Source organism: Tamandua tetradactyla, chromosome 11 (genome assembly GCF_023851605.1).
Source record: "Tamandua tetradactyla isolate mTamTet1 chromosome 11, mTamTet1.pri, whole genome shotgun sequence".
Taxonomy (NCBI): Eukaryota; Metazoa; Chordata; class Mammalia; order Pilosa; family Myrmecophagidae; genus Tamandua; species Tamandua tetradactyla.
Window position 1 is genome coordinate 48,467,307 of NC_135337.1, and position 24,814 is coordinate 48,492,120.

General features: G+C 37.4%; 1 protein-coding gene across 2 annotated transcripts in view; it reads left to right on the plus strand.

Moving 5' to 3' along the window:
* Window positions 1-18,796, plus strand: part of PIGK (phosphatidylinositol glycan anchor biosynthesis class K) — a 162,172-nt gene extending 143,376 nt beyond the window's left edge. Inside the window, exon 12 of one of the 2 annotated variants that reach the window (XR_013159392.1) lies at window positions 18,558-18,662. Coding sequence is in view for 1 of the 2 variants with exons in the window: in XM_077120573.1 (XP_076976688.1) it covers window positions 18,558-18,674 (117 nt within the window). In the remaining variant the exon portion in view is untranslated. Of the gene's footprint in view, window positions 1-18,557 lie in introns of both variants that reach the window. The other variant, XM_077120573.1, reaches the window with a different exon arrangement.
* Window positions 18,797-24,814: the final 6,018 nt, after the last annotated feature.

Genomic DNA, 24,814 nt, shown 5'->3' on the forward strand with positions numbered 1-24,814 from the left:
AACAGGATGACAGCATTATCTAAAGAAAGGCCACTGGCATCCGGGGTTCCTCTGTCAGATAGCAAAGCATATGACTGGCATCTGCTGGTCCTTCACTCCCAGGTTTTTTCGCTTTCAGCTTCTAGTTCTAGTGGTCTCCTCTCTGAACTTCTGTGAATCCTCTCAGCATCTCTGGGGCTTTTCTCTCTAAGCTCTCTATGCTTTTCCTATCCTTTATCCTCTAATAAAGAACTCCAATAAAAGGATTAAGACCCAACTTGAATGGCCTGAATCACATCTCAGTAGAAATAACCTAGCCAAAAGGTCCTTCCCACAACAGGTTTGTACCCACAAAAGAACATGGTCTTTTCTGGAGCAGGTAACAGCTTCAAACCAACACATGGCATATACAAAGGTCAGCTCCAAATGGATCAAAGACCCAAATATATAAGAGCCAGAACTATAAGACTCCAGTAGAAAACATAGGGAAGAATTTTTAGGGCTTCCTAAAAGTTTTATTTAACTAGGCAGAGGTTTCCTAGACTTTACACCAAAGCATGAGCAATGAAAGTAAAACAGCAACCTACACAGTGTGAGGAAATATTTGGAAGCCATATAGCCAATATCCAATGAGGTTTTAATATCCAGAATATATAAAGAAATCATTCAAATCACCAAAAAAAGACAACCCAATTTAAAAATGAGCAAGAACTTGAATAAACATTTCTCCAAAGAAAGATACAGAAAGAGCCAAGAAGCACATGAAAAGATGCTCAACATCATTAGCCATTAGGGAAATGCAAATCAAAACCAAACCATTTCACACCCCCTAGAATAGTTTCTATTAGAAAAGAAAAAAACAGAAAATGACAAGAGTTGGAGAGAATGTGGAGAAATGGAAACACTCAATTCATTACTGATGGGAATGTAAAATAGTGCAGCCACTTTGGAAGAGAGTTTGATGGTTTACCAGAATGTTTATTACCTTACCACATGATCTGGCAATCCCACTTCTAGATATATACTCCATATAATTGAAAACAGGGACTCAAAACAGATATCTTCACACCAACGTTGCTGCTAGTGGCATTATTCACAATTGCCAAAAAATGGAAGCAACCCAAGTTTCCATCAACTGATGAATGGATAAAGAAAATGTGGTGTTATATGTATACACACACACACACACAGGAATATTATTCAGCCATTAAAAGGAATGAAGTTCTGATACATACGACAACATGGATGAACACTGAAGGCATTATGTTAAGTGAAATAAGGCAGACATAAAAGGACAAGTATTGTAGGACCTCACTGATATGAAATCATTAGAATAAGCAAACTCATAGAGTCAGAATCTAGACTATAGGTTAGCAAAGGACAGGATGGTGGTAGCAAATAAAAGTTAAGGCTTAAAATGTTCAGTTTCTTTGGGATGATAGAAAAGTTTTGTTGATGGATGTGATGGTAGCACAACATTGTGAACATAATTAAAACACTAAATTACACATTTGAATGTGGTTAATAGACAAAATTTAGGTGCATATGTAGTAGTAGTATAAACATTAAAAAATGTTTATAAACTAAAAAATTTGGTTTATAAATTTTATAAACTAAAAAATAGTTTTTTTAATAAACTTCATGGAGCTGCACAACACAGGTGAAACCTAATTTAAACCATGTACTATAGTTATTAGTAAACTTATTTATAGAAACATGGTTTTCATCAACTGTAACAAATGTTCCACACCAATGCAAAGTATTATTAATAGGGTGGTGCTTTCATTTCGTAGGCTGCTTAAACCAGATACCATGAATGGGATGACTTAAACATTGGGAATTTATTAGCTTACAGTTTTGAGGCTGAGAAAAATGTCCAAGGCAACATCAAAGCAATGCTTTCTTTCTGGCGATCCTTGGCTCCTCCACCACATAGTGAGGTACATGGCAGCTTCTGCTGGTCTCTACCTTCTCTTCCAGGTTTTGTTCCTTTCAGCTTCTTGCTTCTTTGCCTTTCTCTCTCTCTTTCTGTGTTAATTCTGTTTATAAAAGACTCAGGTATGAGTTAAGACCCCATCCTGAATGTGGTTGGGTCACAATTTAACCGAAGTACACTCATCAAAAAATCCTACCTACAGTATCTTGTTATTCTTTCATCAAAAGTAACAAATGTACCACACCAATACTATGGGGGAATAGTATGGAGAGGTAAAGGATATGGAAGGATTTGGTTTTCTTTTTTCATTTTTTCTCTAGTATAATGAAAGCTTTTTTTTTATTAATTAAAGAAAAAAAGAAATTAACACAACATTTAGAAATCATTGCATTCTACATATGCAATCAGTAATTCTTAACATCATCCCATAGATGCATGATCATCATTTCTTAGTACATTTGCATTGATTTAGGAAAAGAACTAGCAAAACAACAGAAAAAGATATAGAATGTTAATATAGAGAAAAAATAAAAATAATAATAATAGTAAAAAAAAGACACAAACAAACAAACAAACAAACAAAAAACCTATACTCAGATGCAGCTTCATTCAGTGTTTTAACATGATTACTTTATAATTAGGTATTATTGTGCTGTCCATTTTTGAGTTTTTGTATCTAGTCCTGTTGCACAGTCTGTATCCCTTCAGCTCCAATTACCCATTATCTTACCCTGTTTCTCACTCCTGCTGGTCTCTGTTACCAATGACATATTCCAAGTTTATTCTCGAATGTCGGTTCACATCAATGGGACCATACAGTATTTGTCCTTTAGTTTTTGGCTAGACTCACTCAGCATAATGTTCTCTAGGTCCATCCATGTTATTACATGCTTCATAAGTTTATTCTGCCTTAAAGCTGCATAATATTCCATTGTATGTATATACCACAGTTTGTTTAGTCACTCATCTGTTGATGGACATTTTGGCTGTTTCCATCTCTTTGCAATTGTAAATAACACTGCTATAAACATTGGTGTGCAAATGTCCGTTTGTGTCTTTGCCCTTAAGTCCTTTGAGTAGATTCCCAACAATGGTATTGCTGGGTCGTATGGCAATTGTATATTCAGCTTTTTGAGGAACCGCCAAGCTGCCTTCCACAGTGGTTGCACCATTTGACATTCCCACCAACAGTGGATAAGTGTGCCTCTTTCTCCGCATCCTCTCCAGCACTTGTCATTTTCTGTTTTGTTGATAATGGCCATTCTGGTGGGTATGAGATGATATCTCATTGTGGTTTTGATTTGCATTTCTCTAATGGCCAGGGACATTGAGCATCTCTTCATGTGCCTTTTGGCCATTTGTATTTCCTCTTCTGATAGGTGTCTGTTCAAGTCTTTTTCCCATTTTGTAATTGGGTTGGCTGCCTTTTTGTTGTTAAGTTGGACAATCTCTTTATAAATTCTGGATACTAGACCTTTATCTGATATGTCGTTTCCAAATATTGTCTCCCATTGTGTAGGCTGTCTTTCTACTTTGTTGATGAAGTTCTTTGATGCACAAAAGTGTTTAATTTTGAGGAGCTCCCATTTAATTATTTCTTTCTTCAGTGCTCTTGCTTTAGGTTTAAGTTCCATAAAACCGCCTCCAATTGTAAGTTTCATAAGATATCTCCCTACATTTTCCTCTAACTGTTTTATGGTCTTAGACCTAATGTTTAGATCTTTGATCCATTTTGAGTTAACTTTTGTATAGGGTGTGAGATACGGGTCTTCTTTCATTCTTTTGCATATGGATATCCAGTTCTCTAGGCACCATTTATTGAAGAGACTGTTCTGTCCCAGGTGAGTTGGCTTGACTGCCTTATCAAAGATCAAAGTCCATAGATGAGAGGGTCTATATCTGAGCACTCTATTCGATTCCATTGGTCGATATATCTATCTTTATGCCAATACCATGCTGTTTTGACCACTGTGGCTTCATAATATGCCTTAAAGTCCGGGAGCGTGAAACCTCCAGCTTCGTTTTTTTTCCTCAAGATACTTTTAGCAATTCGGGGCACCCTGCCCTTCCAGATAAATTTGCTTATTGGTTTTTCTATTTCTGAAAAATAAGTTGTTGGGATTTTGATTGGTATTGCATTGAATCTGTAAATCAATTTAGGTAGGATTGATATCTTAACTATATTTAGTCTTTCAATCCATGAACACGGTATGCCCTTCCATCTATTTAGGTCTTCTGTGATTTCTTTTAACAGTTTTTTGTAGTTTTCTTTGTATAGGTTTTTTGTCTCTTTAGTTAAATTTATTCCTAGGTATTTTATTCTTTTAGTTGCAATTGTAAATGGGATTCGTTTCTTGATTTCCCCCTCAGCTTGGTCATTACTAGTGTATAGAAATGCTACAGATTTTTGAATGTTGATCTTGTAACCTGCTACTTTGCTGTACTCATTTATTAGCTCTAGTAGTTTTGTTGTGGATTTTTCCAGGTTTTCGACGTATAGTATCATATCGTCTGCAAGCAGTGATAGTTTTACTTCTTCCTTTCCAATTTTGATGCCTTGTATTTCTTTTTCTTGTCTAATTGCTCTGGCTAGAACCTCCAACATGATGTTGAATAATAGTGGTGATAATGGACATCCTTGTCTTGTTCCTGATCTTAGGGGGAATGTTTTCAATTTTTCACCATTGAGGATGATATTAGCTGTGGGTTTTTCATATATTCCCTCTATCATTTTAAGGATGTTCCCTTGTATTCCTATCCTTTGAAGTGTTTTCAACAGGAAAGGATGTTGCATCTTTTCAAATGCCTTCTCTGCATCCATTGAGATGATCATGTGATTTTTCTGCTTTGATTTGTTGATATGGTGTATTACATTAATTGATTCTCTTATGTTGAACCATCCTTGCATACCTGGGATGAATCCTACTTGGTCATGATGTATAATTCTTTTAATGTGTTGTTGGATTCGATTTGCTAAAATTTTGTTGAGGATTTTTGCATCTATATTCATTAGAGAGATTGGTCTGTATTTTTCTTTTTTTGTAATATCTTTGCCTGGTTTTGGTATGAGGGTGATGTTGGCTTCATAGAATGAATTAGGTAGCTTTCCCTCCACTTCGATTTTTTTGAAGAGTTTGAGGAGAGATGGTATTAATTCTTTCTGGAATGTTTGATAGAATTCACATGTGAAGCCGTCTGGTCCTGGACTTTTCTTTTTAGGAAGCTTTTGACTGACTGATTCAATTTATTTACTTGTGATTGGTTTGTTGAGGTCATCTATTTCTTCTTGAGTCGAAGTTGGTTGTTCATGTCTTTTCAGGAACCCGTCCATTTCATCTAAATTGTTGTATTTATTAGCATAAAGTTGTTCATAGTATCCTGTTATTACCTCCTTTATTTCTGTGAGGTCAGTGGTTATGTCTCCTCTTCCATTTCTGATCTTATTTATTTGCATCCTCTCTCTTCTTCTTTTTGTCAATCTTGCTAAGGGCCCATCAATCTTATTGATTTTCTCATAGAACCAACTTCTGGTCTTATTGATTTTCTCTATTGTTTTCATGTTTTCAATTTCATTTATTTCTGCTCTAATCTTTGTTATTTCTTTCCTGTTGCTTGCTTTGGGGTTAGTTTGCTGTTCTTTCTCCAGTTCTTCCAAGTGGATAGTTAATTCCTGAATTTTTGCCTTTTCTTCTTTTCTGATATAGGCATTTAGGGCAATAAATTTCCCTCTTAGCACTGCCTTTGCTGCGTCCCATAGGTTTTGATATGTTGTGTTTTCGTTTTCATTCACCTCGAGGTATTTGCTAATTTCTCTTGAAATTTCTTCTTTGACCCACTCGTTGTTTAAGAGTGTTTTGTTGAGCCTCCACATATTTGTGAATTTTCTGGCACTCTGTCTATTATTGATTTCCAACTTCATTCCTTAAGTGTTGTGTATGATTTCAATCTGTTTAAATTTCTTAAGACTTGCTTTGTGACCCAGCATATGGTCTGTCTTTGAGAATGATCCATGAGCACTTGAGAAAAAGGTGTATCCTGCTGTTGTGGGATGTAATGTCCTATAAATGTCTGTTAAGTCTAGCTCATTTATAATAATATTCAGATTCTCTATTTCTTTATTGATCCTCTGTCTAGATGTTCTGTCCATTGATGAGAGTGGGGAATTGAAATCTCCAACTATTATGGTATATGTGTCTATTTCCCTTTTCAGTGTTTGCAGTGTATTCCTCACGTATTTTGGGGCATTCTGGTCGGTGCGTAAATATTTATGATTGTTATGTCTTCTTGTTTAATTGTTCCTTTTATTAGTCTATAGTGTCCTTCCTTGTCTCTTTTAACTGTTTTACATTTGAAGTCTAATTTGTTGGATATTAGTATAGCCACTCCTGCTCTTTTCTGGTTGTTATTTGCATGAAATATCTTTTCCCAACCTTTCACTTTCGACCTATGTTTATCTTTGGGTCTAAGATGTGTTTCCTGTAGACAGCATATAGAAGGATCCTGTTTTTTAATCCGTTCTGCCAGTCTATGTCTTTTGATTGGGGAATTCAGTCCATTAACATTTAGTGTTATTACTGTTTGGATAATATTTTCCTCTACCATTTTGCCTTTTGTGTTATATATATCATATCTGACTTTCCTTCTTTCTACACTCTTCTCCATACCTCTCTCTTCTGTCTTTTCGTTTCTGACTCTAGTGTTCCCTTTAGTATTTCTTGAAGAGCTGGTCTCTTGGTCACAAATTCTCTCAGTGACTTTTTGTCTGAGAATGTTTTAATTTCTCCCTCATTTTTCAAGGACAATTTTGCTGGATATAGGAGTCTTGGTTGGCAGTTTTTCTCTTTTAGTAATTTAAATATATCATCCCACTGTCTTCTAGCTTCCATGGTTTCTGCTGAGAAATCTACACATAGTCTTATTGGGTTTCCCTTGTATGTGATGGATTGTTTTTCTCTTGCTGCTTTCAAGATCCTCTCTTTCTCTTTGACCTCTGACATTCTAACTAGTAAGTGTCTTGGAGAACGCCTATTTGGGTCTATTCTCTTTGGGGTGCGCTGAACTTCTTGGATGTGTCATTTTAGGTCTTTCATAAGAGTTGGGAAATTTTTAGTGATAATTTCTTCCATTAGTTTTTCTCCTCCTTTTGCCTTCTCTTCTCCTTCTGGGACACCCACAACATGTATATTTGTGCGCTTCATATTGTCATTCAGTTCCCTGATCCCCTGTTCAAATTTTTCCATTCTTTTCCCGATAGTTTCTGTTTCTTTTTGGAATTCAGATGTTCCATCCTCCAATTCACTTCTGTCTCTTTAAATCTACCATTGTAGGTATCCATTGTTTTTTCCAGCTTTTCTACTTTGTCCTTCACTCCCGTAAGTTCTGTGATTTGTTTTTTCAGTTTTTCTCTTTCTTCTTTTTGTTCAGCCCATGTCTTCTTCATGTCCTTCCTCAATTTATCGATTTGGCTTTTGAAGAGGTTTTCCATTTCTGTTCGTATATTCAGCATTAGTTTTTTCAGCTCCTGTATGTCATTTGAACTACTGGTTTGTTCCTTTGACTGGGCCATATTTTCAATTTTCTGAGCGTGATCCGTTATCTTCTGCTGGCGTCTGGGCATTTATTCAGATTTCCCTGGGTGTGAGACCCAGCAGGTTGAAAGATTTTTCTGTGAAATCTCTGGGCTCTGTTTTTCTTATCCTGCCCAGTAGGTGGCGCTTGTGGCCCTCATCTGTCTGCGGGTCCCACCAGTAAAAGATGTTGTGGCTCCTTTACCTTTGGAAAACTCTCGCTGTAGGGGGGGGGTCGCCAGCCGAAGCGGCTTGGGGGAGTGCCAATCCGAAATCCCAGCTGGCCCGGGGATCCGCGCGCAGGGAGGGTCGCCGGCCTCTGCGGCTTGGGGGAGCGCCTGTCCAAATTTCCCAGCCAGCCCAGGGCACCAAGTGTGGCGGGGGGGGCACCGGCCGTCGCAGCTTGGGGGAGTGCCTATCCACCTTTCCCAGCCAGACCGGGAAGCCACCTGTTTGGAAGGGACCCCGGTCACCGTTCTCCGCGGCTTGGGGATCTCCGATCCAATTCTCCCAGCTGGTCCGGGGGCCGCGTGTGGGGGGGGCGCCAGCCGCCGCGGCTTGAGGGGACCGCCTGTCCAATTCTCCCAGGCAGCCCGGGAAGGAGGGAGGGAGGGATCTCACCGGAGTGGGTTCTCCCAGCCAGTCAGCCGTTCCAAAATGGGGTACACTGTCTTTTTGGTCTCTGTCGTGGCTCCGGGAGCTGTTCTGTGTCGTTTCTACTTCCCTAGTAGCTGTTCTGGAGGAGGAACTAAGACCCGCGCGTCTTACTAAGCCACCATCTTCTCCGGAAGTCATGAAAGCTTTTTAAAATTGGCCCTGGTGATGTATGCACAACTATGTGATGATGCTGTGAGCCATTGATTGTATACTTCAGATAATTTGTTTGGTATGTGAATTTATTGCAATAGAATTGCATTAAAGAAAAAGGTAATCCTGTGATAAACATCCTTGTTCATGCCTCTTTGTGGCTGTTGTGTGATACTCTGGAATAAGCTTGGAAGGGGAATCAATAGGTGATAAAGTAACACATTTTACAATTTAATGTGCCAAATGCCTTCCATGGGGCTGTGCTGATTCTCACACTCCCACCTGCAATCTATTGGGATATTCTTTTTCTTGCACTCTGGGCAACATTTTAATATCTGTCTATCTGATGCATGGATAAATGCTATTCTTTTATGTGTGTTGTTTTGATTTTCTTTTTTTTTTCTTTTTTCTTTTTATTAATTAAAAAAAGAATTAACAAAACAATTAGAAATCATTCCACTCTACATGTACAATCAGTAATTCTTAATAACATCACATAGTTGCATATTCATCATTTCTTAGTACATTTGCATCGATTTAGAAAAAGAAATAAAAAGACAACAGAATAAGAATTAAAACAATAATAGAAAGAAAAAAAAACAAAAAAAACAAAAACAAAAAACCTATACCTCACATGCAGCTTCATTCAGTGTTTTAACATAATTGCATTACAATTGGGTAGTATTGTGCTGTCCATTTCTGAGTTTTTATATCCAGTCCCGTTGTACAGTCTGTATCCCTTCATCTCCAATTATCCCTTCTCATTTTTTTTTTTTTTTAATTAACGGAAAAAAAGAAATTAACCCAACATTTAGAGATCATACCATTCTACACATGCAATCATTAATTCTTAACATCATCACATAGATGCATGATCATCATTTCTTAGTACATTGCATTGGTTTAGAAGAACTAGCAACATAACCGAAAAAGATATAGAATGTTAATATAGAGAAAAAAATATAAGTAATAATAGTAAAATCAAAACAAAACAAAACAAAACAAAACAAAAACCTATAGCTCAGATGCAGCTTCATTCAGTGTTTTAACATGATTACTTTACAATTAGGTATTATTGTGCTGCCCATTTTTGAGTTTTTGTATCTAGTCCTGTTGCACAGTCTGTATCCCTTCAGCTTCAATTACCCATTGTCTTACCCTGTTTCTAACTCCTGCTGAACTCTGTTACCAATGACATATTTCAAGTTTATTCTCGAATGTCCGTTCACATCAGTGGGACCATACAGTATTTGTCCTTTAGTTTTTGGCTGGATTCACTCAGCATAATATTCTCTAGGTCCATCCATGTTATTACATGGTTCATAAGTTTATCTTGTCTTAAAGCTGCATAATATTCCATCGTATGTATATACCACAGTTTGTTTAGCCACTCGTCTGTTGATGGAGATTTTGGCTGTTTCCATCTCTTTGCAATTGTAAATAATGCTGCTATAAACATTGGTGTGCAAATGTCCGTTTGTGTCTTTGCCCTTAAGTCCTTTGAGTAGATACCTAGCAATGGTATTGCTGGGTCGTATGGCAATTCTATATTCAGCCTTTTGAGGAACCGCCAAACTGCCTTCCACAGTGGTTGCACCCTTTGACATTCCCACCAACAGTGGATAAGTGTGCCTCTTTCTCCGCATCCTCTCCAGCACTTGTCATTTTCTGTTTTGTTGATAATGGCCATTCTGGTGGGTGTGAGATAATATCTCATTGTGGTTTTGATTTGCATTTCTCTAATGGCCAGGGACATTGAGCATCTCTTCATGTGCCTCTTGGCCATCCGTATTTCCTCTTCTGAGAGGTGTCTGTTCAAGTCTTTTTCCCATTTTGTAATTGGGTTGGCTGTCTTTTTGTTGTTGAGATGAACAATCTCTTTATAAATTCTGGATACTAGACCTTTATCTGATATATCATTTCCAAATATTGTCTCCCATTGTGAAGGCTGTCTTTCTACTTTCTTGATGAAGTTCTTTGATGCACAAAAGTGTTTAATTTTGAGGAGTTCCCATTTATTTATTTCTTTCTTCAGTGCTCTTGCTTTAGGTTTAAGGTCCATAAAACCGCCTCCAGTTGTAAGATCCATAAGATATCTCCCAACATTTTCCTCTAACTGTTTTATGGTCTTAGACCTAATGTTTAGATCTTTGATCCATTTTGAGTTAACTTTTGTATAGGGTGTGAGAGATGGGTCTTCTTTCATTCTTTTGCATATGGATATCCAGTTCTCTAGGCACCATTTATTGAAGAGACTGCTCTGTCCCAGGTGAGTTGGCTTGACTGCCTTATCAAAGATCAAATGTCCATAGATGAGAGGGTCTATATCTGAGCACTCTATTCGATTCCATTGGTCGATATATCTATCTTTATGCCAATACCATGCTGTTTTGACCACTGTGGCTTCATAATATGCCTTAAAGTCAGGCAGCGCGAGACCTCCAGCTTCGTTTTTTTTCCTCAAGATGTTTTTAGCAATTCGGGGCACCCTGCCCTTCCAGATAAATTTGCTTATTGGTTTTTCTATTTCTGAAAAATAAGTTGTTGGGATTTTGATTGGTATTGCATTGAATCTGTAAATCAATTTAGGTAGGATTGACATCTTAACTATATTTAGTCTTCCAATCCATGAACACGGTATGCCCTTCCATCTATTTAGGTCTTCTGTGATTTCTTTTAGCAGTTTTTTGTAGTTTTCTTTATATAGGTTTTTTGTCTCTTTAGTTAAATTTATTCCTAGGTATTTTATTCTTTTAGTTGCAATTGTAAATGGGATTCGTTTCTTGATTTCCCCCTCAGCTTGTTCATTACTAGTGTATAGAAATGCTACAGATTTTTGAATGTTGATCTTGTAACCTGCTACTTTGCTGTACTCATTTATTAGCTCTAGTAGTTTTGTTGTGGATTTTTCCGGGTTTTCGACATATAGTATCATATCGTCTGCAAACAGTGATAGTTTTACTTCTTCCTTTCCAATTTTGATGCCTTGTATTTCTTTTTCTTGTCTAATTGCTCTGGCTAGAACCTCCAACACAATGTTGAATAATAGTGGTGATAGTGGACATCCTTGTCTTGTTCCTGATCTTAGGGGGAAAGTTTTCAATTTTTCCCTATTGAGGATGATATTAGCTGTGGGTTTTTCATATATTCCCTCTATCATTTTAAGGAAGTTCCCTTGTATTCCTATCTTTTGAAGTGTTTTCAACAGGAAAGGATGTTGAATCTTGTCGAATGCCTTCTCTGCATCAATTGAGATGATCATGTGATTTTTCTGCTTTGATTTGTTGATATGGTGTATTACATTAATTGATTTTCTTATGTTGAACCATCCTTGCATACCTGGGATGAATCCTACTTGGTCATGATGTATAATTCTTTTAATGTGTTGTTGGATACGATTTGCTAGAATTTTATTGAGGATTTTTGCATCTGTATTCATTAGAGAGATTGGTCTGTAGTTTTCTTTTTTTGTAATATCTTTGCCTGGTTTTGGTATGAGGGTGATGTTGGCTTCATAGAATGAATTAGGTAGTTTTCCCTCCACTTCGATTTTTTTGAAGAGTTTGAAGAGAATTGGTACTAATTCTTTCTGGAACGTTTGGTAGAATTCACATGTGAAGCCATCTGGTCCTGGACTTTTCTTTTTAGGAAGCTTGTGAATGACTAATTCAATTTCTTTACTTGTGATTGGTTTGTTGAGGTCATCTATGTCTTCTTGAGTCAAAGTTGGTTGTTCATGTCTTTCCAGGAACCCGTCCATTTCCTCTAAATTGTTGTATTTATTAGCGTAAAGTTGTTCATAGTATCCTGTTATTACCTCCTTTATTTCTGTGAGGTCAGTAGTTATGTCTCCTCTTCCATTTCTGATCTTATTTATTTGCATCCTCTCTCTTCTTCTTTTTGTCAATCTTGCTAAGGGCCCATCAATCTTATTGATTTTCTCATAGAACCAACTTCTGGCCTTATTGATTTTCTCTATTGTTTTCATGTTTTCAATTTCATTTATTTGTGCTCTAATCTTTGTTATTTCTTTCCTTTTGCTTGCTTTGGGGTTAGCTTGCTGTTCTTTCTCCAGTTCTTCCAAATGGATAGTTAATTCCTGAATTTTTGCCTTTTCTTCTTTTCTGATATAGGCATTTAGAGCAATAAATTTCCCTCTTAGCACTGCCTTTGCTGCGTCCCATAAGTTTTGATATGTTGTGTTTTCATTTTCATTTGCCTCGAGGTATTTGCTAATTTCTCTTGCAATTTCTTCTTTGACCCAGTCGTTGTTTAGGAGTGTGTTGTTGAGCCTCCACGTATTTGTGAATTTTCTGGCACTCTGCCTATTATTGATTTCCAACATCATTCCTTTATGGTCCGAGAAAGTGTTGTGTAAGATTTCAATCTTTTTAAATTTGTTAAGACTTGCTTTGTGACCCAGCATATGGTCTATCTTTGAGAATGATCCATGAGCACTTGAGAAAAAGGTGTATCCTGCTGTTGTGGGATGTAATGTCCTATAAATGTCTATTACGTCTAGTTCATTTATAGTAATATTCAGATTCTCTATTTCTTTGTTGATCCTCTGTCTAGATGTTCTGTCCCTTGATGAGAGTGGTGAGTTGAAGTCTCCAACTATTATGGTATATGAGTCTATTTCCCTTTTCAGTGTTTGCAGTATATTCCTCACGTATTTTGGGGCATTCTGATTCGGTGCGTAAATATTTATGATTGTTATGTCTTCTTGTTTAATTGTTCCTTTTATTAGTATATAGTGTCCTTCTTTGTCTCTTTTAACTGTTTTACATTTGAAGTCTAATTTGTTGGATATTAGTATAGCCACTCCTGCTCTTTTCTGGTTGTTATTTGCATGAAATATCTTTTCCCAACCTTTCACTTTCAACCTATGTTTATCTTTGGGTCTAAGATGTGTTTCCTGTAGACAGCATATAGAAGGATCCTGTTTTTTAATCCATTCTGCCAATCTATGTCTTTTGATTGGGGAATTCAGTCCATTGACATTCAGTGTTATTACTGTTTGGATAATATTTTCCTCTAACATTTTGTCTTTTGTATTATATACATCATATCTGATTTTCCTTCTTTCTACACTCTTTTCCATATCTCTCTCTTCTGTCTTTTTGTATCTGACTCTAGTGCTCCCTTTAGTATTTCTTGCAGAGCTGGTCTCTTGGTCACAAATTCTTTCAGTGACTTTTTGTCTGAGAATGTTTTAATTTCTCCCTCATTTTTGAAGGATAATTTTGCCGGATATAGGAGTCTTGGTTGGCAGTTTTTCTCTTTTAGTATTTTAAATATATCATCCCACTGTCTTCTAGCTTCCATGGTTTCTGCTGAGAAATCTACACAAAGTCTTATTGGGTTTCCCTTGTATGTAATGGATTGTTTTTCTCTTGCTGCTTTCAAGATCTTCTCTTTCTCTTTGACCTCTGACATTCTAACTAGTAAGTGTCTTGGAGAACGCCTATTTGGGTCTAATCTCTTTGGGGTGCGCTGCACTTCTTGGATCTGTAATTTTAGGTCTTTCATAAGAGTTGGGAAATTTTCAGTGATAATTTCTTCCATTAGTTTTTCTCCTCCTTTTCCCTTCTCTTCTCCTTCTGGGACACCCACAACACGTATATTTGTGCGGTTCATATTGTCCTTGAGTTCCCTGATACCCTGTTCAAATATTTCCATTCTTTTCCCTATAGTTTCTGTTTCTTTTTGGAATTCAGATGTTCCATCCTCCAAATCACTAATTCTATCTTCTGTCTCTTTAAATCTATCATTGTAGCTATCCATTATTTTTTCTATGTTTGCTACTTTATCCTTCACTTCCATAAGTTCTGCGATTTTTTTTTTCAGTTTTTCTATTTCTTCTTTATGTTCAGCCCATGTCCTCTTCATGTCCTCCCTCAATTTATCGATTTCATTTTTGAAGAGGTTTTCCATTTCTGTTCATATATTCAGCATTAGTTGTCTCAGCTCTTGTGTCTCATTTGAGCTATTGGTTTGTTCCTTTGACTGAGCCATATTCTCAATCTTTTGAGCGTGGACAGTTATCTTCTGCTGCTGGCGTCTGGGCATTTATTCAGATTTCTCTTGGTGTTGGACCCAGCAAGGTTGTAATATTTTTCTGTGAAATCTCTGGGTTCTGTTTTTCTTATCCTGCCCAGTAGGTGGCGCTCGTGGCACACGTTTGTCTGCGGGTCCCACCAGTAAAAGGTGCTGTGGGACCTTAAACTTTGGAAAACTCTCTCCGTCCTGGGGGTTCGCTAGCCGAAGCGGCTTGAGCCGGCCCTCGGTCCGAACGCAGGGAGGGTTGCTGGTCGCCGCAGCCAGGGAAAGAGCCCGTCCGAATTTCCTAGTCGGCCCTGGGCAACAAGCGTGGCGGGAGGGCGCCAGCGGCAGCGGCCCGCCCGAGAGAGTGCACGTTCCCCGGGAGTCACGGGTTTGGAAGGGGCCTCCCCCACCCGTCACCGTTCTCCGCGGCCTGGGGGTTTCCGATCCAATTCTCTCAGTTGGTCCGGGGGCTGCGCGTGGTGTGGGCGCCAGCCGTCTTTGTTTCAGGGGACCGCCTCTCCAATTCTCCCAGCCGGCCCGGGAAGGGGGAAGGGAGTAACTCCGGCCGCTTGCCACCCCCCCCGGTAAGGCCCGCGCGCCTCGGCGATCTCACCCGAGCTGCTTCTCTCAGCCAGCCAGCCGTTCCAGGATGGGGTACGCTGTCTTTTTTTATCTCTGTTGTGGCTTTGGGCGCTTTCTGTATCGTTTCTACTCCCCTAGTAGGTGTCCTGGAGAAGAAACTAAGATCCGCGCGTCTTACTAAGCCGCCATCTTCCAGGAAGTCCCCGTAAAATCTGTTTTGATTTTCAAAGAATGTATTCATTTACAGATATTTTTATTGAAATATAATTCACATACTATAAAATTCACCCTTTTAAAGTGTACAGTTTAGTGGTTTGCTATGTGGACAAGTTTGCACAACTATCACCATCACTGATTCCAGAACATTTCCATTGCCTCCCAAAGAATCCCTGTGCCCATTAGTAGTCACTCCCTATTTGCCCTGCTCCCCAGTCCCTGGGAACCACCAATTTTCTTTTTGTCACTATGGATTTACATATTCTAGACATTTCATATGGATGGAATCATACTGAATTTGCATATTCTGGACATTTTATATATAGTCTTTTGTGACTGGCTTCTTCACTTAGAGTAATGTTTTCAAGATTCATTCATGTTGTAGCATGTATTAGTACTTTTCCTCCCTGAGCTCTGTGTCAGATAAGCCTCTATTATGCTTCAAAAGTTTACTACTCTCACCTTTTATTTGGGAAAAAGGGAGCTTAATTTATTGGAAAGAGAGGAGCACCTGAGTTTAAATCCAGGCTTTGCTACTTACCTTGGTCTTAGACAAGTTCCTTCATCTCTCTGAAGTTTCTCCCCATATGTGAAGTGGGCTGATCATCACCCTCTTACTGGGTTCTTGTGAGATTACAATCAATGAAGGCAAAGTCCTTTGTACATGCCAGGGACCCAGTGAGTGCTGGTCCGTACTCTATTATTATTATTACTCTTTCCTGAGCACTTTCATTCCAGAAGCTGATTATTTTAATTAGAAAAAATTATTGTGGTAAAATATAAGCACATAAATGTTGTCATTTTGACCATTTTTAAGCGTACAATTCAGTGGCATTAATTACATTCACAGTGTTGTGCAACCATTATCACTATCCCTTCTTCATCACCTCACACAGAAACTTTGTACCCATTAGGGATTGACTCCCCACCCCCTTGTAACCTCTAATCAACTTTCTGTGTCTATGAATTTGCCTGTTCTAGATATTTTGTATAACTGGAATCGTGCAATGTTTGTCCTTTTGTATCTGGCTTGTTTCACTTGGCTTGGTGTTTTCAAGGTTCACATATGTTTCAGCCTTGTGGTAGTTAGATTCAGTTGTCAACTTGGCCAGGTGAAGGTGCCTAGATCTATTGCTGTAGACATGAGCCAATTGTATGTGAATCTCATCTGTTGCTGATTACATCTGCAGTTGGCTAGGAGGTGTGCCTGCTGCAGTGAATGATGTTTGATTTAATTGTGTGGTGTTTAAATGAGAGAACTTAATGTACCACAGCCCAAACAGCTCAGCATACCTCATCTCAGCCCTCACAGCTCAGCCTAGGCCTTTGGAGATGCAAAAAGGAATCACCCCAGGGAAAGATGTTGGAACCCAGAGTCCTGGAGAGAAGGCCAGCATAGATCACCCTGTGCCTTCCCAAGTAAGAAAGAACCTCAGTTGAAAGTTAGCTACCTTTCCTCTGAAGAACTAATGAAATAAATCCCCTCTTATTAAAAGCCAATCCGTCTCTGGTGAGTTGCATTCCAGCAGCTAGCAAACTAGAACAAGCCTGTATTAGAATGTTTTTATCACTAAGTGGTGTTCCGTTCTATGTATATACCATATTTTATCTATCCATTTGTCTTTAGGTGGACACTTGGGTTGTTTCCACCTTTTGGCTATTGTTTCTGCCTTTTGGCTATTGTTTCCGCCTTTTGGCTGCTGTGAACATCAGTGTGCTGGTGTCTGTTTGGGTCCGTGTTTTCCGTTCTTGGGGTTATGTGCCAATGTGTGGAATTTCTGGATCAATTAGTAATGCTATGCTGAATTTTTTTTTTCAATCTACTAAATTGATTTTAACATTTGTTCACCTTATTATTTATTTATTTTTAATCCATATTTTTTAGTCGTCTGTCAATAAGGTAGATAAAAGGAGCATCAGACACAAGGTTTTCACAATCACACAACCACATTGCAAAAGCTATATCATTATACAATCATCTTCAAGAAACATGGCTACTGGAACACAGCTCAACATTTTCAGGCAGTTCCCTCCAGCCTCTCCATTACACCTTAACTAAAAAGGTGATATCTATATAATGTATAAGTATAACCTCCAGGATAACCTTTTGACTCTGCTTATAATCTCTCAGCCATTGACACTTTATTTTGTCTCATTTTGTTCTTCCCTCTTTTGGTTGAAAAGGTTTTCTCAATTCCTTGTTGCTGAGTCACAGCTCATTCTAGGATTTCTGTCCCAGGTTTAAACTGAATTTTTTGATGAGACACCAAACTTTTTAACACAGTGGCTCCGCCATGTTACATTCCCATCAGCAGTGCATTCCCAGAACCTGTGTTTAAGCTAACTTTTTATTAAAGCATAACATATATACAGAACAGTGCACATATTTAATAAATAAATAAATAAAAATAAAAAGGTCCTACTTACAAAGGGTCCACAACCCACAGGAAAGTATTAAATTTAAGAACATGTTTTTCTGGGGTTTGCACACCTTCAAACCACCACAAGTGATATGTTGGAATCCTGTATTTTATACATGATTGTTCTGTAACCCACAGCTTCTCTAATAAAAAAAAAATCATAGTTAGAAACCTGAAATTTCAGAACCATAATATAGCTGTTGAAATGATAGCTAATGGGGGAAAAGATTGATCTACCTTTCCTTGCTTGGCAAGGAAAAGTGAAGGCACTTGGCTCAGTGTTATAAGATAGGGAATGGAGAAGAAGATTGAAACAGATTAGCCCAACTTTGCCCCCAGGAAGTTTGCAGATGAACAATAAAGATAATTACAATAATAGATAGAAGTAACAGTAGAAGGAATTACAGATAAAGTACCCTGAGAACCCAAAGAGATATTAAAAAGTTGGCATTTCAACATGTCCAAAGCCACTGACCCCCAAACAATATTTGTTAAATATCTAAATGAATGGAAGCACTTATTTTTCCATTGATTTACTGAGTATACAAGTGACTCCTATGTACCAGGCACTGTGGAAGGTAGGTACAGGGAATATAGAATGAACAAGGTAGATAAGATGGCCCTTTTAGAGCTATAGCCTAATAGGAGAGAGAAAAATCAGATAAGCTCAGGATGAATACTTTCATGGTGAGAAAGACTATTAGAATAAGTTGAATTAGGTGAGGAAGGATGGTTGGATATGGTGATCAAAGGAAAGTCCCTTTAAGGAAATTAAATATAAACAAAATATAAATGGAAACTGATCTTTGTAAGACCTATCTTAAGGTTATTTATCCTGTTTGAAATTTTTGCCATTGTTGCTATCCCAATATATTCATTTTGGCTAAATTACCATCCCCCCTTAAAGCACAATCAGTGAAATCTCTATATTATATCAGTATTTGCTTTATTCATTGTTGAGTTATTTACTGTTAAAATTAACAAGACATTCTTCTTTTGCAGAAACCAAAGCTGAAAGATTGGCATCCTCCTGAGGGATTTATACTGGGATTGTGGGCGCTCATTATCATGGTTTTCTTTAAAACTTATGGAATCAAGCATATGAAGTTCATTTTCTAGACACAATAATTTGTGAAGAAGACTGCAGAGAAGACCACCACCTTGAATAAAAATATGTTACTATATGTTTTGATATAGATTGCTCTTGTTTGAATTGCCAAAAAGTATAAGGAAACTATAAATTTGGGTGGACTGTATTGATTTTTTTAACTTAAAGAGAAATAATCATAATGCTATAGCTTCATGCCACTAAATATATTTCAGTTTTTCATTTTCTGTGTTATGACAAAAATGGGATAAAGAAGTCAGAAAAAACTTTCTGATTCTTTTTGAAAATAATAATTTCCCCTCATCCCTTTTCTATTTGGAAAAGAAAAAATGTGTAGACATTAAATTCTCACTAGCAGAAGTAGCTCCTGTTACTATTTTTTTGTGAACTTCTTCCCTCTCTTTTTCTGTGCACTTACATATTTTTCTTCTTTCAAAATAGACACCATTTAGAATATACTATTCTGTAACCTCATTTTTTACTTTACAATGTGTTAGCCTTTTCCCTCTCCTTAGATATTCTTTGAGATCATGTTATGGATAGCTGCATAGTAATTTATTTAACACTATTCCGCTATTGGACCACTTGTTCCAGATTTCCCTTTGGGTATTCTTTAATGTGTCAGTGTTTTACCGTTAGTTACTTGTGGAATCTTCAGCTTTAATAATAAGCAAGTATGTATGCAAACTGGTCTCTAGTCTATGGTACTGATAATTTTCCAGGACCTTTTTTTGCTGTCAATTTGCCTGGAAAATTTAAGACATTCTGGAATTTGACATATTGACTGCTCAACAAAAACAAACCCCATTTTCCACCCCCATGTCTGAGTATAACCCTCTAGAATTTTTCACCTCCTCTTTAGTTTCTGTCCTGAAAGAGATAGCCAAAAGCATTTTATTTTATTCTATTTAAGTTAAACATGGCTGGATTGACACTTTCCCTAGGAACAATTCTATAGCATGGATGACCTATTTGGAAAGTTTGTATTTATGGTCCTGCTTTCATATATGACTGATGGATCACATAAGGCAGTAAGCCCTCTTTATGGCCTTTGACAATTCAAGAGCTCATATCCCCATCACTGATTTATTTTTTAGCACACCACACATCTTTGCATCTTTCTCATAACTGGAAATAGTATTGAGATCGTACTCTGTAATCAACCCCAGATATTGTTCTTTCTTTTCATAATTTTGCATATGAGAGGGAAATAAAACACCAAATGTTAAGTATTCATGTTGTCTCAGGAGATCCCTTTATATGTTTTACCTAAGAACTTACATGTTAATCTTTAGTCATTGCATCTCTTCCTCCACAATAAAACCTCCCAAAATTAATATTCCTTAGGATTTGTTTTCCTTTAGCACTTAAAATATTAGCCCCTAGTCGCATAGAAAATGGTCATACTTTCCCAGGCAGAGAATTAACTGTTATCCTCTAAGTTAGAGCAATTGAAATTGAAGCTTTTGCCAGCTCTGGTACTTCATTTAATTGATAAGTTTATTGGTGCACTAGGTAAGTGAAGAAGGAAAATTTTATCTTATTATATGGAGAAGGATCCCTTTGTACATAGAAAAGGTGAAGGGGGACAAACTTAAATTTGAATCGCCTGATCACAGAGTGCTGAGACCAAAAGGTTGACTGCGAAGGTATGAACACTACGGTAGGGAGGAGCTGCTTAGGGTGGTAAAGGAAGTGGGATTGTTCTTGAGCCACAGTAATTTAGTTTGTGTATAATGTAACATATTCTGATTGTAAGGACTGCTGGAAAGTAAAAAGATTCATCTTCAGAGGTTGTAAAAGGTGCCCTTCTTAGTTAAAACCAAACTGGGAAAAGTATACTGGATTAATTTTGCCCAGATGGTTTCAAAGGGCAGTTATTCTCTCTTTGTTCCATTTACTGAATTTTTGGAATATAGTTAAAGCAAAAAGATTAACCTATGTTAAATACTTAGCCTGTAACCATAATCATTTTACATAAAGTCTATTCTGCTTTCCATAGTAAGAAATCCTCTGCATGAGGTAAGTGGGTATTTTTAAGAAATATTTTAAGTGCGATTAAATGGTCCAGACTTTAAATGATAACATAAAAGCACATCCTTAAATATATTCTGCTTGAGACACAAAGAGCTGAACAACTGAAAGGTGTTTTCTTTTTTGCTTTTTCATAATGTTGCTGACAGATGAGATAATGTTATGACTGAACACTTTAGAAATTGTAAATATATGGTGGTATTATTGTTCTTACTTCTGCTTAGGAAGATACCAAAGGGAAAGTTAATTGTGATGATGCCCCTCTTTTTCTTGCACTTATTACCTTTTTTAGCTACTCTCTGTGATTCTTATTCTCTTTGGTATACCTTTCTCCTCCCCGACTGTGTCCTTCCAAGAGAAAAGGAGTGTAGATAAATGGTTCCCAACAGCCATGTCCTGACATTTGGGGGAGGGACAAAGTATAATGATGCCATCCTGCAAAGATAGACTTCCTGTGAAAAAGGAACTAAATGATGTCGATTTTAATATTACAAAAGACAGTCATTTGCAGTTGATGAAATGTAGTTTGGATGCAAAGCAGTTGATGAAATATAGTTTGGATGCAAAGCTGATTAAATTGGATAAAAAATTAGAATTAAATTTAAAAAATAATGCATGCATTTATGGTTTCAATTTTTATATATCCTCGGCTACTTGAAAATGATGATTCCCACAACAAGCATAACTCAGCTTGTTTCTGCCTCCTGAATATTTTCTACTATGGTATATGTTGATAACATTTCTTCCATTATGTATGTTGTATAGCAGAGTTACAGTTACTGTGGGAATCATAATTTGAAATTTTGACTGGTGTGTTTCTAGACTCTTTGTAACAAATGTTGCATTAAAATAGAACTTTTTTCAGTTGGTTGTACCAAAATTAAGCTCATCTGTAAGAGATACTGTTTAATTTGTGAAAGAAATATTTTATAAAGATATCACAAGGTATAGCTATGAAATAGTGATAATCAGTTTCCATTTTTGCTTTATGGAATAAACCTATTACTTCATTGTCACATCTCATACCCAAGGGCATTTACTACAAAGAATGTGTTTTCCAATATTTGCTCTTCTGTTGCTGTCTGTTTTCCATGTGCCTGTCTGAAAACATGTAACTAAGAATCTAAATATTTCTTAACTACCTGCTGCTTAAATATAAAAGTCTTTCAATTCATGAAATTCACCTTGGTAGGAACCAGCTTTTTTGTTGGTTTTCTTTTTGCTTTTATTTTGGAAATGTGCTATGAAATATTTGGTTTAATTTAACTGTGTAGCTCATCATAGATGAAGGTGTAGCCAAGAAAGTGGTGATTAAAAATTCATTTACTCCAAACATGGGAAGATGGTCACTGTCATTCTTTTCCACTTAGGCTACTTGCAGCCTCAGAGACTTTTAATTTGCCCAAGGTGTACCTAGTCATTGTCTGCCAGGTGAGATTCACCCTTTAAACTTTAGCCTTGGTGCTTCTAGACTATCCTGTTCCCTTCTATTTGCAGCAGATTGTTTTTTGGTAACAATTTTGTTTCACGTTCTTTCAACACTGTCCAGGAATTTCAACTCAAAGACTCTTTTCCCTCTGTTTCAGGATTTTTCCTATTTTAGGTAGATTAAGGCTTTACTCAGTCTCCTTTTAGCCTTAGTTTTCTAGTGTCTTCTTTCTCCATGACCCACCACTTAGTTCAGTACACCCTTTAAGCATTATTTAACTGACTGTCTATCTAACCTCAGGTCCCAGATCATCTGGATAATAATCTGATGTGAATTTCTCCATTGTTACTTCAAGACAGTGGATGCTGAATTTCCAGGAGGTAAAAGCGTTATCCCTGCAGCCACCATTGTTTTAGTTTGTAAGCTACTGGAATACAGTATGCCAGAAATGGAACTGCTTTTTGAAAGGGAATTTAATAAGTTTACAGTTATAAGCCTATACAAATGTCCAAACTAAGGTATCCAGGGAAAGATACCTTAATTCAAGGAAGGCTGATGGGTCAGGAACACCTCTGTCAGCTGGATAGTCACGTGGTTGGCCTCTGCTGGTCCCTTGCTCCTGGGCTCCATTGCTTTCAGCCTCTGTTCCTGTGAGGTTTCCTCACTTCACTTCTCCAGGACTGGTTTTCAACTCTTGGCTTCCTTTGGTTCTCTCCAACTTCTGTCTTGCTTAACATCTCATGGTGACATCTGCTGGGCTCCAAGCATCTCCACACATCTGTGTCTCTGTTCTCCAAGTGTTGGCATTTGTGTCAGCTCTGCTCTGAAGTTTCTGTTGGCTCTGTGGTATCTGTCTCAAAAATCTTTCCCCTTTTGAAGACTGCAGTAAACTAAATCAAGACCCATCTGGAATGGGTAGAGTCACATCTCCATCTAATCAAAAGATCACACCCACAATTGGATGTACCGCATCTCCAAGGAGATAATCTAATCAAAAGTTTCCAGCCTCCATATTAAATCAAGATTAAAAGAAACAGCTGCTCTCACAAGATTGAATCAGGATTAAAACATGTTTTTTCTCAGGTACATGATACTTTCAAACCAACACACCCCGGTTAACACATGATAGGAACCCAAATAAAAAAATGAAGGCTAAAAGGGGAATTTGGGATGGGGTAATAGGATATTTCATATTATCTTTGCAGAGGGGGATCTGATTTGACTCTCACTAGGGACTAGAATGTCACCTGGATTCCCTTTGTTTTTCCCTTGATCCCTTCTGGAAACTGGCTTTCCCACATGTCTGGTAACTCTAGAATTTCACATCCCTGCCTCTTCTACCAGAAAGAAGAAAATGGCTCTCTTCCTTTAATTCCAGTTCTAAAAGGCCTGCACATTAGTTTTCCAGCATTAGGGGTTCACCTGGCAGAGGGTCATGGCCATGTAAAGCAGCTACAGGATCTGTGGTGGCATACCTCTATATAGGGCTCATCCCAGGAAACAGAGGGATCACACTAACTTGCTATTCAATATGTGGTCACTGGAGCAGCAGTATTACCCTGGTGCTAGAAATGCAGAATGTCAGGCCCCACCTCTGACCTACTGAATCAGAACCTGCATTCTAACAGAATCCCCAGGTCATTCATATGCACATGAAAGTAGGAGAAGCACTGATCTATGACATCTTCCTGGACTAAACAGCTCAATTTTTATCTCCTAAAAAGAGATTATAAAAGAAGGTTACAAACACTGACTTGTAAAACAAATACTTATGGTTGGCATATTTTATGGGATGATTGACTGTAGCATTATCAATTCATATTCAGACCTTTAAGACTGTTAGCCACTCTCATTCACACTTATTTTTCAGTCTGTGACTTTTTAAAAATGTAGTTAATGCCTGAAGCCAAGCATCTAATTAGCATTTACTGTGTATAGTATCCACAAAACCTTTGCCACTGCCCTCATCAAGAAGTGGAATCTAAATTCCCCTCCCTTTGAGTTGGTCTTAGTGACTCAATTTTAATAAATAGAATGTAGCAGAATAAACTGCATGACTTCTGAGGCTAGGTCACGAAAGGTGATACATATTAGTGACAGACTTTTCCAATATCAAAAATTTAGAATTGTCATAGCCCAAACAATCCCAAAGAGAGGTATGGAAAGATCAAAGGTGATTGGTGGAATTATACATAGAAGATAGGACTTAACGAATGAATATGAATGCTGAATCATTAAACTGATATCTCTTTTAGTCTCCAGTATTTTAGAGCAGCTAGAAGTAAAAACGTGAAATTGTGAAATTGTAACCCATGTCAAAGTCTGAAATATGTTCTGCAACTAATTGTGCTGTGCTTTGAAATTTATAGCTTTTTTGTATATATGTTATTGTTCACAAAAAAAGAAAAAAAGGTCGATTGTGATGATAAAAAAAAGCATTTAAGCCCTCTAGCCCCCTATATTCTGGAGCAGAATAGAAGGAAAAATATAAGAGGACTGTATGGTAGCCCATGACAAACTCTGGGATCTGTCCTGTAACCACTTGTTGAAGAGTGCTTTGAAAACTATTGCTTTTTTAATTCTTTGCTTTTGTATATGTGTTATACTATACAATAAAAGTTAAAAAAAAAAAAAAAAAGGTGATACAGCATCCATCTAGCTCACTTTTCAGGACACTTACCTTGAAAC